The following is a 16,957-nucleotide window of genomic DNA, read 5'->3' as shown; positions in this document are numbered from 1 at the left end:
GCAAACCCTTAGCGCACAGCTCTGGAAACAGTAGAGGGGCCTACAACTGTCTCAGTTCAGAAAACACTAGGCTGTTGCCCACATAGTTTGTTTTTACATTTGGTTTTTATATGTTATGTTTTTATGTGGTTTGATAAAATCTCATAGATTTTCCTGCTTGGGCTAGCTTGGAACTATGATCCTCAGATCTCAGCCTCTTGAGTAGTTAGGAAACAATCCCATCAAAACAGTAGAAAGCACATTTCATTGTCCTCCCTCTCCCTCCATCCCTGTCGCTCCTTACCCAGAATCACACCGTTGGGCTCCTCTGGGGGCTGCCACACAATCCGCACAGCTGTGAGCCTTACTTCGGGGAACACCAGCCTCACTGGGGGGCCTGGGGCTGAAGGGAAGCAGAGTGTTATAGGGTCCTGAGGCCAGCTTCATGCTGTGATCACTACTGAGAAGCCACTTGTGGGGGTGGATGTGCCTAAGGCTGCAATGAATGACTTTTGGAACCAAACTGTGTGGTCCTCTAATAATTTGGGGAAAGCAACTCATTTTGATTTTTTTTTGGGTGCTGGTAGTGAGGCTTGAACACTTGTCCTTTAGCTTTTTTACTCAAGGCTGGCATTCTATCACTTGAACCACAGATCTCCTTGTGGCTTCTTGGGGATTAATTAGAGATAAGAGTCTCAGACTTTCCTGCCTGGGCTAGCTTGGAACTGCGATCCTCAGATCTCAGCCTCTTAAGTAACTCTGATTACAGGTGTGGGCCACTGGGGCCTGGTAATACTTCATTCTGAATCCTGCGTGTTTACTTTCCAGATGTTGAAATCTTATATACTATGCTTGCCTGGCACTGGTGATGATAGTGCCCCACAAAGCTGGTATGAGGTTCACTAACTGTCTTTGCAGAGTGTCCACTATGCCGGAAGTCGAGATTTCATTAATGTGTGTTCAGATTCCACCTGCAGAGTGAGGACAGACAAGGTGGCTTCGAAGTTCCTTCTAACTTTAGATGGGGTTACAGCTCCTGATGAGCCACGTGTTGGTGCCTTTGCTTCCTATTCCTGCCATCCCTCTCCTGCTGTGTCCTAAGAAATTAAGAGCTGATATGCACACATGCATGTGATAATTCTCCTATATGCTTTGGTGCCCCAATAATTCAGACAGCAATAATGTCTCATAGAACCATGGAAGAATAGGGTTGAGGCCCTCCAGAAAGTTTATTTGCTTAAAATGAATAGGCAAGTTGGTACAAGACCTGTGTGAGAACTTTGGTGGGACTTAATCATGAATTGATTTGCAGGTAAGAGGCGATGGGCAAGGGGCGATCAATGAAGAAACAGAATGATGTGTGGAAGGGCCATTCTGGGAGGGCGAATTCTGCCTCTGGCTATGAACTTGAGAACAGTATTTTAAACTTTGCACATGTGTTATGACACCTCTGTTTGGTAAAATAAATGTTCTGTGGAGGCAGCAGGCTCCCAAGTCAGGACTAATTCACAAGTACGCATGCTCTGACATTGGTCTTACGTAGCAGTGATCTGTTGAGCCATCCCTAATGCTGGGCATTTGGATTGCCATAATGAGGAGCAGGGAAGGCATGTTTATATCAGGTTTGTGAGAGAAGGTGGAAAATTCCACAATGAACCACCATGTCCTTTAGGAAGAGCAATGATGCTGGACCTGGTGCCAAGGGACAGTTTCTAAAGTGCTCTTTCTAAGCCAGGCCACAGTGGCTCACATCTGTAATCACAGCTACTCAGGAGGCTGAGATTTGAGGACTGTGGTTCCAAGCTAGCCAAGGCAGGAAAGTCCATGAGAGTCTTATCTCCACTTAACCACCAAAATGCTGGAACTGGAGCTGTGGCTCAAGTGGTTAGAATGCTAGCTTTGAGCAGAAAAGATTCAGGCCCTGAATTCAAGTTCCAGTACTGACACCACTATCCCCTCCCTCATCTCCCCCCACTTAACCCTGGCACACACATTCTTTCTTTTTTATTTGAATATTAGGAGGACTTCATGCAGTTTGCAGTGAAAGTATAAGTACTTTGTGTTTCCCCTGTGGATCCCCATCTACCTGAACCCCTGTGTTGGGGAAGACAGAAGAAATATGTGTGGTACTCTGCTCTCCCAAGAGACCAAGCCCAGCTCAGGTATTCTCCAACAAAGGAGAGGTGGTTTCTTTCTGGGGAGTGGGGACTGCGTGTTTGGGGCTCATTGGTTCCTTCACAAAGATGCTTAGGCAAGCCTGCAGTTATCGCACTTATATTACATGGTCTGGCCCTCAGATGGGTGTTTTGGGGGCTCAGTCTTTTCCCCCTCTAACATATTCATTGCAGTCTGCTTAATAATGAAAATGTGAAGGAGCTAACCTTTAAGTGTTTGCCATCCACAAGGTGGAAAAACATATTTACTAATGATTTAGACTTCCATAAAAACAAAGATAGCAAGATGTGCTTGTTACTCAGTCTGGATATACAGGGGCCTGGGGACCCTGGGAGCCGTCAAACACACTGCTCCACACGTGGGAACGTGTAATTATCTCTTATAATGCAAACGGTGAGACTCGGCAGTCCCATGAGAAGCGGGCACATGGGGCCAGAGAGGATTTTTAACTGGATTTGTGCAGGTGCCATCCAGAGGAACAGCTCCCATTTTACAGCCTGGCCCCTCTCTTGCCAGCACTGCCCACGGCAGAGTTACGATTGGAATTCTGCATAGGTTCATAATCAGGCTGTAAAAATCCACTCCAGGCTGAAATTGGCCATATAAATGCTCAGTGACTGAAAAACAATTTTGTTTTGTTTCTCTCAACTGGAAAAAAAAAACCGGTTTGGAAAATTACATTACAAACGACCACAGTCCAAATTGTTTGGATTGGAAAAGCAAGCCTGGGAGGCAGTAAGGCCAACGTGGGGGGCACCAGCCATGCACATACCGTCATCTTTGGTGCGCTCGAGGATGAGGGGCAAGCTGGGGACCCCGTTCCCAATGCGGGTGAATGCCAGCACTTGGAGCTCATACAGCACGAATTTGCGCAGGCCAGCCAGCAGTGCAGACTGGGTGTGGTTCCCTCGTACCACGTGGCTCCGGGGCTCTTGGTCCAGGTCTTTGGCTCGGTACAGAATCTGAGGTATCAACACGCAAGCGCAGATGGTCATGCTACTGTGGGTTTAGGAAGTGGCCTTGGCAGGCCCTGGCTCACTACCATAAGGCCATTGCAGATTTCTCCATGTGGGGAAGCCGTGAAGGCTTTTGGATCTAACTTCTATGCACTGGCACTTGGGGAGAAAGAGGACCATGAAGCAATTGTCCTCCGGAATGGAAGCTTGTGTTCCTAACTCAGCCCACAGCTTAGCAAGCTGGAAGCCTGGCTGCCATTTGCACGAGCTGAAGCCCTCATCGCAGACATGGCAGCTTCATTCACCAGAGCAGAGTCCATCATGTGCACAGAGGCTTTTGCCTCCTTTGAGAGGAGCTTGCTTTCTCAGTCCCACAGATGCTGGGTTCTTGCCCTGGAACACCTGCTGTTCTCAAGAGGACCTGAGGCTCTACTCTCCTGTGCCACAAGCACGGCCATCTTTTTTTTTTTTTTTTTTCTGGTTGTGGGGCCTGAATTCTGAGCCTGGGCACTGTCCCTCAGCTCTTCAGCTCAAGGCTAGTGCTCTACCACTTGAGACACTTCCGGCTTTTTCTGCTTATGTGGTGCTAAGGAATCAAACCCAGGGCCTCATGCATGTAAGGCAAGCACTCTACCACTGAGCCACCTTCCCAGCCCCAAGCATGGTCATCTTAAGAGATGCTCTTCAAGCTTTTCCCCTTGTTCCTCAGCTCCAAAGTTCTAGCCAGCACAGCCTCTTGTGACTGCTCTCAAGACTATGGCTCCAAAGCAGTGCAGCAGAGCTCTGGGACCCAGGAATGGGGCATGGACCACTCAGTGGGACTGCCACATGTCACACATGTTACTGATTACCATGTATGATGGGACCCTGTCCTGTGTCACAGGATCGTCATGTATCATGGGATTACCATGTGTTAAGGAATTGCCACACATCACAAACTAGCATATCTCACCAGCCTGCCATGGGTCATGGATCCAGAAGGGTGCAGTTCAGATGTCCAGACAAGAGGGAAGATGTGTGAGGACAGGTGGGCGGGGGCAGGGTGGGAATAAGCTACACAATGGAGACAAGAGGAGTCCACACCCAGAGCCCACAATGCAGTGCATGAGAGAAGCACAGCCTTTCTGGTCACTCCAGGGAAGTTCATGGAGCCCTTTGATTCTCATGTCAACTCTGGGAAGTAGTTCCTGTCATTGTTTCCATTTCACAAGCGAGGAGCCGGAGGAAAGAGTCTGGTAACTGGCTGGAGAGGGCAGGGCCTGAGTGCGTTTCGCTTCACCGTGGGTCTGCCTCATTCCTAGACTGTGGTGAGCTCAGCTAAGGCAGCTACCGGATAGTCAGGAAACGGCCCTGTGTGGTCTGTCTGTGAGAGGAGTGGGCATGGGGTTTCCTAGCAGCTGGGTGAGCAGAGGAGGTGACAGTCACACATACCTTATAGCCCAGGATCAGCCCATTCTGGTCCTGCTCAGGGACGGAGCTCCATGTCAGCAGGATCTGGGTGGAGCTGACAGCCTGGGCAGATACATTGGCAGGGGCGGCCGAGGGAACTGCAAAGAACGCATTACACAATGGGCATCAGAACTCTACAGGCTTCTACAAATAAAGATCCAATTTCCATCCAAATCATCAAGTTGTCCTCGAGATAGCAACGCATTCTGAGTGTTCTGTAGGGATCAGATCAAACCTGCAGGCATGGAACAGATATGTAAATCTCTCTATATTAGCAACCAGTTCCATAAACCCTAGGTATTTAGAACTTAGATTTTACCTGAGTCCATTCAGCGAGAAAATAAGCTTGGTCTGCTTTCTGTAATGACTTGTGGAACTGCGGGCTTTCATCTCGAAGAGGAAACCCTCCCTTTCACAGCGATGCCAGCTTGCAGGCACCGTAACAGAAGGCGATGGGGACAGGCTGGCCATGCAGAGCGGGGGCAGTGGGGGGGCACAGAGAGAGGGAAAAGGAGGTCGTCTCACTTGGCACCCCAGATTCCTAAGGGAATTTCATTCTCACAGTGACCCTATAAGGCAGGGATCATTGACCCCTTTCTACAGATGAGCTCCAGAAGGTGGAGCAAATCACACTCCACCCTTTTGGCCCTCATGCTTGTAAGGATATTTTCCTACTTCTATGCAACTGTGGCACTGTCATGTAACCAACTGTCTCAAGAGCTGGACCAGGATGCCCATATAATGTATGGAAAGGCAACAGTAAAACCTTACAGACATGGGCTTTATATTCCAGATAATCTCAATTACTTCACTAATTTTCTTGTGGAGTATTTACCCTTGAAAGGCTGTTCAGATAGGAAAAGACAGACCTGGGCAAGTTCTAAGCTAGTGAGAGGGGATGCTTGGTTTGGAACTGCATCTGGGCAAAGTGGTCACACCATACCTTAGCACCCCTTCCATCAGGGTCACTTCAAGGTCACTCTATCTTTCATACAAGCTGTAGGGGATAGAGCTTGGGGATCAGGGTGACCCAGTTATGCCCCCTCTCCCCAACCTCAGGAATTTTCCCAGAGGGGAAATCATGGCTAGACTCTCAGGAGGGCTGTGCTCCCCAAGAAGGGCTGGTGCCCAGTCCAGAGGCCCTGGAGACCGGGTCTCTCCCCTTCCTTTTTTTAAAAAAATGTTTTTTATTGTAAAAATAGTGTACAGACGGGTTACAGTTAAATGAGTAAGGATCCCCTTCCTTTTTGTAGCTACAGAAAGGACCTCTCCTGTCTGCTTGGCTTTAGTGGGGCAGAGTTTGTCCATGAGCTAGGAGAGGTTAGCCCAGCCAGGATCAATCTCAGGGGCCCATCTTACATTGCAAAGGGAAGTCAGTCATCAGCCCAAACAGTGGATGAACTTTCTTCCCAAACATGTCAGTAAAGGGTCATTGCTGCAGTTATTCAGTCATTCAGTGGATGAACTGATATGTCATAGAGAAGGTCGATTTCTAGTTTTAAGTTTTACTCAGCTCTGGGAAGGGAAAGAGGCATGTCCCACAACCCCAGGCCCTAAATGTCTTCCAGCTACAGCATCCTGTGACTCACACTCCCCAGGCCTGGAGGAGCTCTCAGCAGGAAGCTAAAATGCCAACAAGACTATGGCTAGAAAATGGATTATACTTATGCATAGTTTATTGAAAGCAAAAAATGTATAACTAGTCTGTAGCCCTAGCTACTTGGGAAGCTGAGAGAAAAATCACATTTTGAGGCCAGGTCAGGCAGAAATGTTTGTGACATCCCATCTTGAAAGTAGCCAGCAAAAATACATACATATAGGGCTGGGATGTAGCTCAGTGGCAAAGCGCTTGCCTAGCAAGCGCAACGTCATGGGTTTGATCCCCAGTACCAAAAAAGAAAAGACAAAAAAAATACAGTTAAAAAAATACATACATATATACATATTTTAAAAACACACCCCAAACAGCTGGGCACTGGTGGCTCACACCTGCAAATACTAGCTATTCAGGAGGCTGAGATCTGAGGATCATGGTTTGAAGCCATCCCAGGCAGGAAAGCCCATGAGACTCTTCCCTCTAATTAATCAGCAAAAAGCTAGAACTGGGGCTATGGCTCAAGTGGTAAAGCAATAGCTGTGAGCAAAAAAGCTCAGGGGCAGTGCCCAGGCCCTGAGTTCAAGCTCTAAAACTAGCACAAGAAAAGAAATGTGAGCCTATATATTGATCAGATTTACTTTTCTGACTTTATTGAGAACAAGAAACCCCTAGGGTGCTATATGCCCTCAGCAGTAGTGCTGTATTCTAAAAACTCCGCCCTTGTCTGAAAAACACCAGGCCATCGTCATAGCAACCCAAATGGTCCATCTCTCAGACCATCACTCTTTCCTGCTTTGAAACTCAAGTGCCCAGTTTTCACTACAGACCTGCAAATCATCACTGATTTATTTCCTCAGATGGGCTCCTATGTGCATCCATTCACAGAGGACCATCTATGCTCCCAAGGAAGGAGGGCAGCCTGGTGACTTACAGCCCAGATGCTGTATTCTCAACATGGCTGAGTTTCTCACAAGGAGAGAGCTAGGAAGGGCTCTTAAAGATGAAGAAAATGGCAGAGTTCTGGATTAAAATTTCAGTGAATTCAAATACCACCAGGACAGACTCTGCCATCTGGTTACAAGGTATGGTTTTTAAGGACTGAAAAGGAAAAATCCTAGCCTCAAAAGTTGTGAGGCAGATTTGATTTCTAATCTGTCATCTTAAATTTTCAGACTTTCTCAGAAATTCCCCTTTCATACAAAACATTTAAAATGTTTATTTTAAGCTGGGCGCTGGTGGCTCACACCTGTAATCCTTGCTACTCAGGAGGCTGAGATTTGAGAATCACGATTCAAAGTCAGCCTGGACAGCACAGTCCATGAGACTTATCTCTAATTAACCACCAGAAAACCAGAAGTGGTGCTGTGGCTCAAGTGGTAGAGTGCTAGCCTTGAGCTGAAGAGGTGAGGGACAGTATTCAGGCCCAGAGTTCAAGCTCCATGACTGACAAAAAAAAAACCCACAAAAACTACAAAACTTTATTTTCTCCTTGTCCACCATGTTTTCCTTCCTCCAGGATTTCCTACTGTTGTTCCTCATGTGGTCTCTTGATTTTTATGGCCTCATTTATTTTTTATATTATATCATAGAATGTCACCTGTTAGACTGAATTCACTTCAAATCTACAAATTAATTTAATGTGATTCAGAATGTTCTGCCCTGTGTTTATAACCTTTTTTTTTAAATTGTGAAAATACTGTACAGAGGGGTTAAAATTACATGGGCAAGATAATGAGTACATTTCTTATCAAGCATTGTTGCCTCCTCCTTTGTTTCCCCTTCCCATCCCTTCCCATCTCCCCACCCCATCCCCTTCCCCCGCAAAGTTGTCAAGTTCATTTTTCGACATAACGATTTGTACTACAACCTTTTGTTTTTATAGAAAAAGTATTTCTGCAAACTATACTCTGTGTGTGTGTGTGTGTGTGTTTGTGTGTGTGTGTGTGTGTGTGCGCGCGCGCGCGCTGGTCCAGGGACTGAACCCAGAAAATTGTGCTTGAACTTTTTTCTCAGGCTGGCACTTGAACCACAGCTCTAATTCTGGCCTTTTGGTGGTTAACTGGAGATAATCTCACAGACATTCCTGCCTAGATTGGCTTTGAACCACAACCCTCAGATCTCAGCCTCTTGAGTAGCTGGGATTAGAGGCAGGAGCCACCAGTGCCCAGCTTCATTATGGTTTTGATATACATTTTGCTAATGGCTAATGATGTTGAGCATGTTTTCATGTGCTTGTTAGTTGTTTGTCTATCACATCTGGAGAAATGTTTATTCAGACTTTTGCCCAAGTTTTAATTAGACTATTTGTCTTTTCTTTGTGAATTGGAAAGCTTTATATATTCTAGATCCAAACATCTTATGAGGCATAGGATTTGAAAATATTTTCTTCCATTTGGGATTTTAAAAGTTTCCATTTTCTGTGTGATATTCTTTGACATATAGATGTTTTCATTCTGGTAAAGCCTGATTTATCTGTATTCCCCCGCTTTTGTTGTTTGTGCTTTCATTTCTGAGTGTCTCTGTAGAACCCCAACCTGGGGCAAGATTTGACCTTCTGCCTTCCCATCCTGTCTCAGCAGACACAGACAACCATCTGAGGGCAGGTGCTTCTGTTTCCTTACAGAGGAGCATGGGGATGAAGCCTCAAATCTCAACTCCTAAAAATCCAGATAGACCCAAGTGGTTCCCTCCCCCCACATCCCTTCCCCCGGCTCTGCCCAGCACTTATGACCTGTCATCTGGTTCCTTTTAGTCCTCTCCATCTAGAGACATCACCGTTTCCTTTCTGAGTACAATGCAGAGCTTGAAAGTTCAAGAAATACACTTTATCCACAATTTTCTAGATATAGCAAATGTTTCTACAAGCAATATTTTGTTGGTCAGACTATTTCTGGATTTGGAAACATCCCTTAATATCCATTTCTTTGTCACATAGATTTAGATAGTAAAGACAATAGAGCTTTTAAAAACCACAGAAGCGAGCAGACTTTATCTCAAAAGCTACCCAGCAGCTCTGCGGGTAGAGGTGGGAGGACTGCAGAATGAAGCCAGGCCTGGCAAAAAATGTGAGACCCTATCTGAAAAACAGACTAAAGCAAAAAGAGGCTGGAGATGTGGCTCAAGTGACAGAACATCTAAAGTGTGAGAGCCTGAGTTCAAACCCTAGTCCTGTAAAAACACCCCACTCAACCCCCAATTACAGTTGCCACCTGAGCCTCAGTGTGTCCTTGATCTGTTCTCTCTGAAAGCCGAAGCTGCAGCCCTAGAAAACCTAGTTTGGGAAAACCCTTCTCTGAATGCCAGTTCTCTCCAAAGCCCACAGGTTGTCACAATGGCCACTCCTCAAAGGCTTCCCTTGGTGGGTCCCTGACCATAGTTTTGTGTCTCCTGCTGCTGTTTAATTGTCCCCTAACCCCTCCTGGCCTGGAGAAGAGGAGGAAGAAATACAGTCATATCCCTTGTGAGGACATTGGCTCAGAGCCTGACTACAAGTGTACTGAGGTCAAGTTGAAATCTAAGCATATCCCACGTCACCCCATGGAAGACAGTCACCCACTGGACAGCGGCTCCCACCTCACGTGCACCAAGGGTGAGAAATCAAGAGTGTGTCAAGTGACTGACTGCTGGGGGTCTACTTGTAACTGCAGCAAGTCAGTGAACATACCACCTGCATTCTTTTCTCTATAGTGGTGGGCCATAGTGCCTTGGATGTTGGACTCCCTGGAGCATCTTTATACTCTTGATGATTTTCACCACATATAGTGGAAATTATCCCTAACCTGGAATGTTAAAATGAGAGTCCAGCCCCACTGAGAATTCACCATCAACTTCAAATGAGTGGCTTAGGACACAAATGAAGTTGCAGTTAAATGTTCATCAAAGGCTGGTCCTAACCTGTGGGCGGGGAGCTTGCCAAACCCAGTGACAAGTGGCACAAGCCAGCTAGCTGCCATAAACCTGGCATTTGGAGAGTCAGGGCCACGGGCTCCACCCCTGGATCAGCATTGACTTGTTCTCACCGGATTCCCGCGTCCGGCCCCGCACCAGCTCACTCCAGGGCCCAGCCCCGATGGCGTTGAAGGCTTGCATCTGTAGCTCGTACTCTGTCCACTCCTCTAGCTCCTCAATGGTGAGCTCCCTCTCCAGCCGGTCGTTGACAGTTTGGGCGAGTGCTGAAGATGGGAGGTCTGAGCGCCAGTACTTCACCCTATAGCCCACAGACTCAGGGTTCCCATTGTACTGGGAATCGGGCAGCGGCTGTCAAGATACAAGAGGCTATGGTGAGCTGACCTTAAACAGGCTGCTTTTCAAGGCCTGGAAAGGGCCAATTCTACTTAAACCACTTTCTTGGTTGGGGGATAGCTTTAGGACTTTCTATTATCCTCCCCCCTCCATGCCCCTTCTCCCTCCTCCTACCCCCCCTCCCGGCTCTGGGGAAACTTTTATTAATGAGACCAAACCTTGTCAGTAATTTAGCTGGACCTAATTTCTTTTAATCCATGTTGGCTTAATTTGGTGTGGGGGAAATATTCTGATCAAACATTGGACCGGCTCTCTTACAAATGCTGAGTATTAGTGTCATATTGACTGAGCTTAAGAGCTTACCAGTCCTGCAGGTAGCCCCAACCGTGTTCCCCCAGTTCTAAGAAAAGAGAGTAAGCACTAATGAAAAAGAAATCCTGGGCTGTCCTGAGATCCTGCACTGATTGTACAACGCACATTCCCGGGTTCCTTGAAGAGCCTTCTCTAGATGCTGCCTAAGAGCAACTCCCTACCAGCTCTACTCACCACCCAGCGCAGGCGCAGGCTGGTCTCGCTGGCTGTGCGCACGGTGATGCTGCTGGGTGCCACATCTGGCGGGGCCTGCAGGGTCTGGATGACGCGGGAGGACTGGCTGAAGGGGCTTGGACCAACAATGTTCACTTGTCGCATCCGAAATCTAGAGGGAAAATAGGTGACATGTGTCAGCCATGACTGGGTCTCCAGGGAAGGGCACAGGAGTGTGTCCCCCTGTACCACAGAGGCCATGGGAAAAAAATGCAGATTACAAACACAGCCCTTCTCCCAAAGACCTTTCAAAGATTGATCTCTTGCAAGTTCATGAGGCTAAATTCCCAAGGCAAGCAGAACAGGATGGGGAAAATAGGCAAAGATCTGTGCTACTCACTGTCACTGGCTGACTCCAGTTTAGGAACCCTAGTAAAGTAAGTTGAGGTAAATTAGATGAGTGTGTGTGTGTGTGTGTGTGTGTGTGTGTGTGTATGTGTGTGTTGGTACTAGGGCTTGAACTCAAGGCTTGGGTGCTAACCCTTAGCTTTTCTACTCAAGGATGGTACTCTACTACCTGAGCCACAGCTCCATTTCCCACTTTTTGGTGATTAATTGGAAATACGACTCTCAAGAACTTTCCTTCTAGGCTAACTTTGAACCGTGAGCCTCTGATTTCTGCCTCCTAAATCGCTATGATTACAGGTGTGAGCTACTGTGGCTGGCTTTAAGGGCTAGATATGCTTTTCTGTATCTTCATTATCTGTATGTATAATTATTCAAGACTGACTTACATATAATAAAAAAAACCCTAAGCATGGGTACACACATCTATTACAGAGGGTCCCCAAAATTATATGAATTCAAGATAGGGACTCTGACTCTTAATCACAGTTTCTGATCTTTGCAATAATTACACAGCTTCAGCTAATTTCACATGACAAGTCTTGAATCCCAGCGGCTCATTTTAAGCTAAATGTTTTTTTTTTCCTCTAAAAATGAGCGTATTGTGTCTTGAATCATCTGCTCTTAGCTTAGGAATGATGTTAACATGAGCAGACATTTAAACATCTCTCTCATTAGTTTTCTTTCATTTTTTAAAAATTCTAACTTTGGTATTGTACTGAACAAAAAAAAAGGCTCTTCACAAAGATGTAATTTCACCTTTCACTCCTTGAATTAGGAATTCATATCCTTTCATTCCCAAAGCTCACAAGTTGTATCTATCCAAGCAGAACAATGACACTATCAAACCCCACTTCTGGCAATAACTGGAAGTTCTGTCTCCCTCAAGGATCTTACGGGAAGTTAAAACATCACTAACAGCTCATGATGGCTCTACCCTTTGTGAAGGCCAAGGATTTACTGCTTGGAGAAGTTTCAGGAGCAAAAGGTGAAATTTAAATGGCGTGTTGAGAACTTGATTAGAGAGTGGCCACTCTGGGGTCCTGGGGGAGGAGAGAAAAGGGTCTCCCAGGACATCTGTTTTGCATGCAGCAATCTAACATTCCCCCAAAAAAGGCTGGTCCCAGCTGAGCTTTGCAGAGAAAAGTGCCACATCCTCACTGCTGGGCTATTATGCCAAATATACAAGCGAGCCCCTTCTACACAGTGGTTGGCTGGGCACAGCCAACCTGAACCTAATGTCTGGGAATGAGTTTCCCTGCAATCAGAAGGCACTGTGTGAGACCCCCACCACTGGTGGTTTATCAGCTGCAGCTCTCACCTGTAGTGAGTGTACGGTGTGAGGTTTGGGATCTCCAGCATCTGGGCGTCAGGCTCATTCTCCTCCTCGTAAAGGCTGATCCACTCCTCCTCATCACCAATGGCTCCGACCTATGGAACGGGATCTTGACATGAGATGGAGATGCCCTGGGGACTGTGGCTGTCAGGTATCCTATATGCACCTGGCTGTGTGTGGTGAGCCAAGCAGAGCTTCAGTAGGCCCCACATCCTGTACACACTGACTCCTGAATGTATCCTTCTCAGGCCTTTAAGATATAGGCTCTTGCTTTGTCCACCACTGGGTCTGGATGGGTTTTAGATCCAAGATCACAAGGAACTGAGCCCCAGAGGCCAAGGCTGATGGAAAGGACCATGCAGAGTTCTGTCCTTCCTCCTATGTGACAGGTCAGGACTCAGAGGTCCAGACTCTGGGCAGTGACACAGCCATGAGCCTAGATTCCTCTCTAGGGCCCAGAGCTGTTTCTATCACGTATCAAACTAGGGACTCAGTCTGTCCCCGGCCTGAGTACTGTTGGTATCAGGGATTGAACTCAGAGCTTTGAGATCTCACTCAGCCTTTTCTGACTGGAACTCCCCAATGTGAGCCATGCCTCCACTTTTGGACCACCTGACCTCCTCTGCCCTGAGCATGCTGCAGAGGCTGCACAGCTGGCCCAGCACAGGGAACGTGAAGCTTTTGCCCCTCCAAGCATGACTGCGTGCAAAGCTGTGTCCCCTCAAGGTTTTGGGGAACCACCTTGGGGCAGGGCAGGAAAGAGCATTCCTGCAGGGGAGCCTTTCCCACATCTGCTCTTGGGGCCACTTTGCCTTAGGCTTCGTGCTTCCCCCAGCCAAGTGTCCCCTTTCCCAGACCTGGGTCCTGCTCAGAGCTCCAGCCTTTCTATTTTCTTCCCTATCTGTGAGCTCCACATTCCTTGACCTGCTCAGGTGACATTTCTTCTTGAGGTGACTCCCCCTCGACCTCTCACTCTGCCTAACTGAACCCTGATTGTTTGATATAGTTTTTCTTTCTGCCCATACCCCTTCTTCCACCTCCTTGATGCCACATGAGACTGTTCCAGACAGAGAGCATGGGGGACATTGTAGCCTTGGGCCAGCCTGGGAACTCTAGGAGCTCCTCTACACTTCAGGAATAGGTTGGCCTCTGTGGCTGTGGGATCCTGGGGGTGCAGAGGACACATGCAGAGGGCATATCGTAAGCACAGGAGGTGTGCGGGGCCAAACAAGCTAGCCAAGCGGGAATCAGCCAGGGACCGGGCATTTAACACTTCCTAAGTGACTTAAGTGACAGAACAGGAATCGTGCTCATTAAGTTCACAGAGGAAAGCAAGTTGGCCGGTGGCCAAGTCGTGGAGGGTAGCCTGAGGATGCATGGTGACCTTGGTAAAACTGCAGGCTTGCACAGGAAGGACAAGGAGGACACAGTAAACACCCATGCGGGGAGGGGAGAATGGAGGAGGAGCTTTCCGAAGAAAGGGGAAAGCAAGGCACAGAGTTCCCTGTGCTTTAAATTAAAGGCTGGAAAATAACTGGAGGTTCTTCAGAAAAGTAAAGGCAAATGGTATCATGGGACCAGGTGTTTGCATTTCTGGCAGGACTAAGGAGACCCAAAGACAGAGACTGGCACACATCTGTCCATGTTTGTGTCTCCACAGCTGGCAATAAGGCATGTGTCCATTGACAAATGGATTAGCTGCAGTCTACCTGCACCCAGGAATATTACTCAGCTTTAATGAGGAATAGAGCACCAAGGCTTGCCATGAGGTGGATAAACCTCAGAAACTTTCTGTTGAGTGACAGAATCCAGGCTCAAGGCCCACATGTTCAAGATTACCCTTTATAAGCTACCTAGAACACACCATTCATGAAGATACAATGGTGGCTGCCAGGGTGGGACGGAGGGGGAGGGAAGGGGAGGAGGGAGGAGGGTAGAGAGAACAGGGAAAGACTGTGGTTTGATGGGAGGTGATCTTTTGGGGCAATGGAAATGTGTAGAATTAAGAAGAGGTGGTGTGATTGCCCAGTACTGCAAATCTACCAGCTGGAAACAGTCAGTTTTATGTTTTATGAATTGCATCTCAATGGAAATAGAAATGTTAAAATCAAAGGTAGGTTGCTGGCCAAAAACATCTGGTAGAGAAAGATCTGGAGGTCAAAGGAGAGGACAAGCACCTGGGATTCTGCAAAGCAGCAAGATAGCTGAACGGCGTGGTGGCATGAGGGAGATCGTTGTCCGCGAGGCTGGAGGAAGGGAGAGTGCCCTTGACCACCCAACCAGTTCCCAGCCTTATGGCAGCTTCAGTTCAGGCTCTGGCCCTCACTACCGGGGTTCTGCATGGAGGGACACTCGTGCTTTTTATTTCCTGGTGCCTCTGTTTGAGTGAGGGGAAAGCAGATAGATGTATGGCAAGTTTATCCTTAGCTTCAGTTACCTTTGCAAAGAAACTTTGTTGTCTGCCTGTCCCTCTAACCCCCAGGCCCTCCTGCACTGAAGGCTAGGTCCTGGGTGCCTGAGCTCTGAGTGCTCCTGGAGTCTGTCTGTCTGTCTGTCTCCCTAGCCAGCAACAATTTACCTAGCCCAGTGTGCTTCCCAGATCCTATGGACAGCCTACCCACTCACGTGACCAAGAGAAACAGAAGAGACCTGGCCAGACTTGGGACATGCTACTCAGGAGAGAGGAAGTGGCAAGACTGGATGTTGGAAGGACAAAGAGGGAGTGGGGTAGCTTGAGGCTGAGAAGCCCAGAGCCCACAATCAACAGCACCACTGCCAGGACAGAGGTCAGCAGCAAGCTGAATCTCCACTCCACCCTCCTTGCACAGGGCATGCGTGAAGGTCAAAGTCTTCCTCTTCCAGCTCACCTGTTGCCAGTGTCCCATAGATGGTTCCTGAATGGTCTACAGGAAAGGAAGTGGCCAGTTGATTGTGGGGCTTCTGTTCTGCCCAATGTAGTCCTGGGCCAGAACCAAATGGACTGGAAGAACAGAGACTGGCCTCCCTTTGTGTATGAGGTTGATTTGGACAGGGGCCAGGTGGGCACCACCTGGCTCTGCCTGGCTCCTCCTGCCACTTTCCCTACAGTCAGGCTTGCCATTACTCCAAGGCATCATGGGGTATCAAACACCTGCCCTCTTGTTCTGTCTTCTCTAGATGGGTCTGCTCCTCCTGCCTTCTCTAGGCACTGCCAGCACCTTCAGGAATCCTCTGTGGACAGTGTTCCCTCTTCCTCTTGCTCTCCCATGACAGCAGTCCCTGTGTCACCAGACTAGGCTATGGGAATGCAACCTCCTTGTCCTGTGCCTCAGAATATGTACTATCTCTGATATGGAGCTGATCATACCCATTAAAGCAGGCATTTGAAGTCTTGATTCCTATACATCCAGTGTGTTTCTAACAGTAATATTACTCATCAAGGGAGTCAACAGGATGGCAAGACTGCTTTGGAGAGAGGATGAGTCCAAGTACATAGAGGAAAGGAAAAATGTCCAAACAAGACAAAAGAAAGTTAGAACAGAAACAATAAGAGCAATGGAACTATAACCTTTGGCTTAGCAACTTTTAAGTAGCAACTAATATCACAATAGTTGGGCCAATCAATAAGCAGAGGTCAAACACAGATGGAGTATGGGCAACCTATTGAATAAGCCCAAATCTGCCTCCCTTCCTATTTGTGTCAATAAAGTTTTATTGAAACATAGCTGTGTTCATTGGTGTGTGTGTGTGTGTGTGTACTACCTCTGCTTTAGTCCACCTGTCAGGCTGCTATGTCTCCCATGCATGTGTGGGTATTTAGTCATTGTTGTCCAGGATTTCTTTCAGGTTCCAGCCTAAACTTGGTGTTTAACCCATGAACAAAAAAGCGAGTGACCATGTGAGTGACTTTAAAATTTAGCATAGGAAATTTAGATGTTTGGCATGAAGCTCCAAAAGTGAGTTATTACCAAAAATGTCATTTACCTATAGACCCTGGGGGAGAAATTTATATTCCTATGAAAAAAGGTTTTTAACTTTAAAGAGGTCAGGACCATTCAATCCTCGCTGGGATCCGCTGGCTTACTTGTTAGATTCCTAAGCCATTATGATAGCATGTTCTAGAAGTAACTGACCACTTACTAACAATGCACTGGATATATAGAGAGAGACAGACTCTTTTAGATAAAACAAATCTAAGCTCCCATGAGGAAGCTGTGATTTTGAAAGGTTTTCTTCCTCTTCTAAAGCCAGAAAATGGCACTTTGTAATACCCTTTTTTACAAATGCAGAGGCAAAATGCATTTCAAAGACCAC

The 16,957-nt window shown here is 47.3% G+C and overlaps 1 protein-coding gene across 1 annotated transcript in view; it reads right to left on the bottom strand.

Moving 5' to 3' along the window:
• Sdk1 (sidekick cell adhesion molecule 1) overlaps nt 1–16,957 on the bottom strand; it is a 485,625-nt gene that overhangs the window by 102,815 nt on the left and 365,853 nt on the right. The window contains exons 22-27 of the mRNA XM_013023384.1: nt 12,650–12,759; nt 10,945–11,095; nt 10,176–10,413; nt 4,542–4,657; nt 2,927–3,116; nt 284–382 (exon numbers count right to left, since the gene is read on the bottom strand). Coding sequence (XP_012878838.1) covers nt 284–382; nt 2,927–3,116; nt 4,542–4,657; nt 10,176–10,413; nt 10,945–11,095; nt 12,650–12,759 — 904 coding nt within the window. The remainder of the gene's footprint in view (nt 1–283; nt 383–2,926; nt 3,117–4,541; nt 4,658–10,175; nt 10,414–10,944; nt 11,096–12,649; nt 12,760–16,957) is intronic.

The sequence above is a fragment of the Dipodomys ordii genome, unplaced genomic scaffold (assembly GCF_000151885.1).
Source record: "Dipodomys ordii isolate 6190 unplaced genomic scaffold, Dord_2.0 Scaffold68, whole genome shotgun sequence".
Lineage (NCBI taxonomy): Eukaryota > Metazoa > Chordata > Mammalia > Rodentia > Heteromyidae > Dipodomys > Dipodomys ordii.
This window is presented reverse-complemented; position numbering and strand designations above follow the sequence as displayed.